This window comes from Helianthus annuus, chromosome 16, assembly GCF_002127325.2.
Source record: "Helianthus annuus cultivar XRQ/B chromosome 16, HanXRQr2.0-SUNRISE, whole genome shotgun sequence".
Classification (NCBI taxonomy): Eukaryota; Viridiplantae; Streptophyta; class Magnoliopsida; order Asterales; family Asteraceae; genus Helianthus; species Helianthus annuus.
In genome coordinates, this window is record NC_035448.2 from 87,977,114 (window position 1) to 87,981,249 (window position 4,136).

At 37.2% G+C, this 4,136-nt stretch overlaps 1 protein-coding gene across 1 annotated transcript; it reads left to right on the forward strand.

The window, feature by feature from the left end:
* Nucleotides 1–2,428: 2,428 nt before the first annotated feature.
* Nucleotides 2,429–3,743, forward strand: LOC110907348. The gene is made up of 3 exons (XM_022152341.1): nucleotides 2,429–2,854; nucleotides 2,954–3,203; nucleotides 3,283–3,743. The coding sequence occupies exons 1-3, from the start codon at nucleotides 2,429–2,431 to the stop codon at nucleotides 3,741–3,743; spliced, it is 1,137 nt and encodes a 378-aa protein (XP_022008033.1).
* The last annotated feature ends 393 nt before the right edge of the window (nucleotides 3,744–4,136 follow it).

Below are 4,136 nucleotides of genomic sequence, written 5' to 3' on the forward strand. Positions count from 1 at the left end.
CTGCTATTATAACAAAAGATCCTCTAAAGGGGACACACCAAAAAGTCGAAGCCGTCATCTCTTTGCATATACGGAAGTATCGACCTGAGCTCTCACGGTCCTCGCAATTTAACCCCTTTACAGATATCATCTGTGGTATACTCACCTGTAAGACTGAATATTGGGATCTAGATACGGGAGTATATTCAAGTGGTGGGACACACGAATAAGTTTAAGTAATCAAGACACTAATAGCGTATCTCGAAACAGTTGAAATTTGTGTGAAAATTTCAGTGGACAAACATACTGACAATCTAGGTGAATTGTTTAGAACTTAAAATGAAATCTAGCTTAACGGTGTTGGTGATGTGTCTCAACAACTAATATGATCCTCTTGCACAAACTCACAAAATATATTATCGGTAAATAGTTTCCCATTTTTTAAAAAAAATCCAAAAAGATTTTTAGTGTGTTTTAGCATAAATTTTTGAAAGAGTAAATTACGTTTTTGGCCCCTGTGGTTATATCAGTTTTACTATATTGGCCCAAAATAAGATTTTTTAACAGATCTGCCCCCATGGTCCCTATAACTAACCTTTTTGGCCCCTAAATCTAACCAAACCCTAACTCAGGTTAATTTATTTGTCACATGTTCAACACATGATGTCTAATTTAGTCATTTTACCTCTCCCCCTTTAGAATCCCCATACTGACACATAATAAAAACAAATCAAATCTCATTATATCAGCCAAACCCTTGAATTCGTATCACCTTCTCCAAGAAACCCCTAAACCTCCATTGAAATTCCAGTGATCAAGCAGCTGAATAAGGACGACGATTAAGCAGTACGACAATGGTTTTAACCCTCTGGTGGGTTTGTGAGAAAAAGGAGAAATTTGATCCTTACGAAGTGTACGATAAGTGTTTCTAACCTCAACAAAATCATTGCTTTAAGATTATCCCAGTAATGTTCTTAAAATCTTATACTTTATCACTGATTGTTGAATGGTAATTTCTTCATTACAGGGGATTCTCCTAATATATTCACTATAAGAATCAACCATGGTGGTGTCTTTGTGAATTCCCCTGTTAAAAGGTATGTTGATGGAACGATTGACCATGTTGATATGGTGGATTCTGATGCATTTTCTGTGATTGAGCTAAATCACATGATTACTGAACTAGGTTATCCGAAGGAACAAATTATGTTTTATCATTTCTTAATTCCAGAAACACAAATTAGTGATGGTTTAAGACCATTAGGTAATGATCAAGATGTGCTTTTGCTTATTGAACATGTCGCTAAGTTTAAAGTTATAGATGTGTTTACTGAACAATGGTCGTCTAGGTTGGGTGTTGAGTACCATTTTACATCTCCAGTTAAGTCATCTAGTGTGGTTATTGAGGAGTTAGAAAATGAGGATCCACAACCATCTATGTCTAAGCCATCACACCCTAGAAGAAGACAACTATGCCTAGAGTATTTTCCACAGTTTGAGACTTCAACTGTTAATGCTGATACCAGTAGGCATGAAGAAACCAGTAGGCATGATGAAAGCAGTATGCATGATGAAACCAATAGGCATGATGAAACCTGTAGGACTGATGATCATTCATCAGCTTATGTTGATACCAACAGGATGGATGATCATGCAACTGCTGAGGAAGTTGAAGATGATAGGATAGAGGATGTTGATAACATTGTTGTGGAAATACCAGTTAACATGGATTCATTCAATTACAATGCTGGTAAAGACCAGTTTGTAGATGAGTATTTTGATGTTGATTTTGATTTAGATGATTTTGAAAGTGGTGGTGAAGATGAGGGTGGAAATGCTCTTAATCTAGCTATTAAGTAGAATAGAAAAAGAAAGAAAGAAACTAAGGGCAAGTGTTTTGAAGAACAACCTTTCTTTGTTGGTCAAACTTTTTCAAACAAAGAGGACATTAAGAATATGGTCAAGTTGCTGCTCTGAGAAGTAAAAGACAACTGGTTATCAGGAGGAATGAAAGTTACAGGTTTAGGGTGGTGTGTTTAGGTGTAAATCCAGTGTTTGTTTGTGGAGGGTCAAAAGGGAAGAAAGTTAATTTTGGAAGGGCAAAGAAAAAACAGAAAAAAGGTAAGGAATCTTCAGCTGCAAAAGAAGACAAGAATTCACATGTTGGTGGGTCCACTTCTATCAATAAAAGGGAAAAACCTACCTGTCCTTGGGCACTACATATTTCAAGGAAAAAAATGAGCAAACATGGTTGGTAAAGAATTATCACCATGAACATAAATGTCTTCAAACCAGGAAGGTGAGGATGTACACTGTAACCTCTATTGCCAAAGAGATTCTACCAACAATTGAGTCAAACCCTAGTATACCCTTAAAGTCACTACAAGATCAGATAGAAAAGAAGAACCAGGTGTAGGTGTCTTTCTAGAAAATATTCAGGGCAAAGGTTATGGCTGTTGAAAAACTACAAGGTGACTACACTGCTCAGTACTTGCTTCTAAGAGATTATGCTCAAGAGTTGCTCAGAACAAACCCTGGTTCAACAGTGAAGCTTGAGGTTGAAAGTGAGCCCAATTCAAATAGTGAAACAAGGCAATTTAAAAGGATCTACATATGCTTTGGAGGAGTGAAACAAGGATTTAAACAAGGTGGTAGGGAGATTTTGGTTTTGGATGGCTGCTTTATGAAGGGACCTTATCCACGGCAGATCCTAACAGCTATTGGTGTGGATGCCAATAATGGAATCTATCCTGTAGCATATGCAGTAGTTGAATCAGAAAATACAAATTCATGGCTTTGGTTCCTTGAATATTTGGGTGATGATCTTGATATTCATGCTAATTCCAACTTCACCTTTATTAGTGATAGACATAAGGTACTTATAACTGTTCTTATTTGTGTTTATAATTTGTTTAATGAGTAAATTGTTATCTAACTGTTCTTATGTGTGATTATAACTTGCAAATGTTTTTAGGGTCTGATACCTGCAATCAATAGGCTGTTTCCTGTAGTAGAGCATAGGTATTGTCTTCGTCATATTCATGAAAACATGAAGTCCCAATGGAGAGGGGACCTTTACAAAGACATGTTATGGAAGTGTGCAAGTGCTACAACAGTACCCTTCTTCAATAAGTACATGGATGAGATCAAAGAGAAGGATGTGGGATTATACAACTGGCTGCAGCAAATCCCACCAAAGCATTGGACCAAATCCTATTTCAGTGGTAAAAATTTATATCTCTTAACAGTTTTGTATGTCTTAACAGTTGGTTATGTTTTAACAGTTGGTTACATTTAATGTAGGGAGGGCTAAATGTGATGTTCTACTTAACAACTTGTGTGAGTGTTTCAATAAACAACTTGTGAGAGGCAGAGACAAGCCCATTATTACTTGTTTGGAATACATCCGAGAGTACATGATGAGGAGAATAGGTGTGGTCAGCAGGATGTTGGACAAATGTGATGGTCCTTTGACCCCAGGTGCCACTATCACCTTGAACCAAATCAAGCAAGATGCATCTCAGTTAAATGTTGTGTACGCTGGCCAGAACAAGTATGAAGTCAGTGGTGAGGGTCATAATCAGTGTGTACTGGACATGAACACAAAGTCATGCACTTGTAGGAAGTGGGAACTTACAGGCATGCCATGCAAGCATGCAGTGGCTGTAAATTGGGATATGGTTAGGTATGGTATGGAAGTTGATATTCCGAAAGCATGGGTGGATGAGGTTTATTGGTTAGATAACTGGAAAAAGGTCTACTAGTTTACCATTGATCCAATCAATGGTAGGGAAATGTGGGAACCAACAAACTGCCCTACTACATTATTACCACCAAAATGTCACACCCCGAAAAATCAGAGCTTGGCGTGACTGGACCGGTATCTTCATTGCACAGCGGAAGCAATTAAGCTAAGACTTCTAGAAAATAAACGCCGCTAAGTACTCGAATTCCCATGGGTTCTCCTATTCCAACCGTTCCATAGTTTTGAAAATGCAACCTGAGAAAGAACATGCGAAAAGTCAACGTAAAGTTGAGCGAGTTCATAGTTTGTTTTGAAAAGATTTAAAATAAATCTTTTTGATAACCGGTTTTAAAGTTGTTGAGAAAATATAGTAAAATTATTTTCTTGGCATGATATATGAAAAACTGTGAGT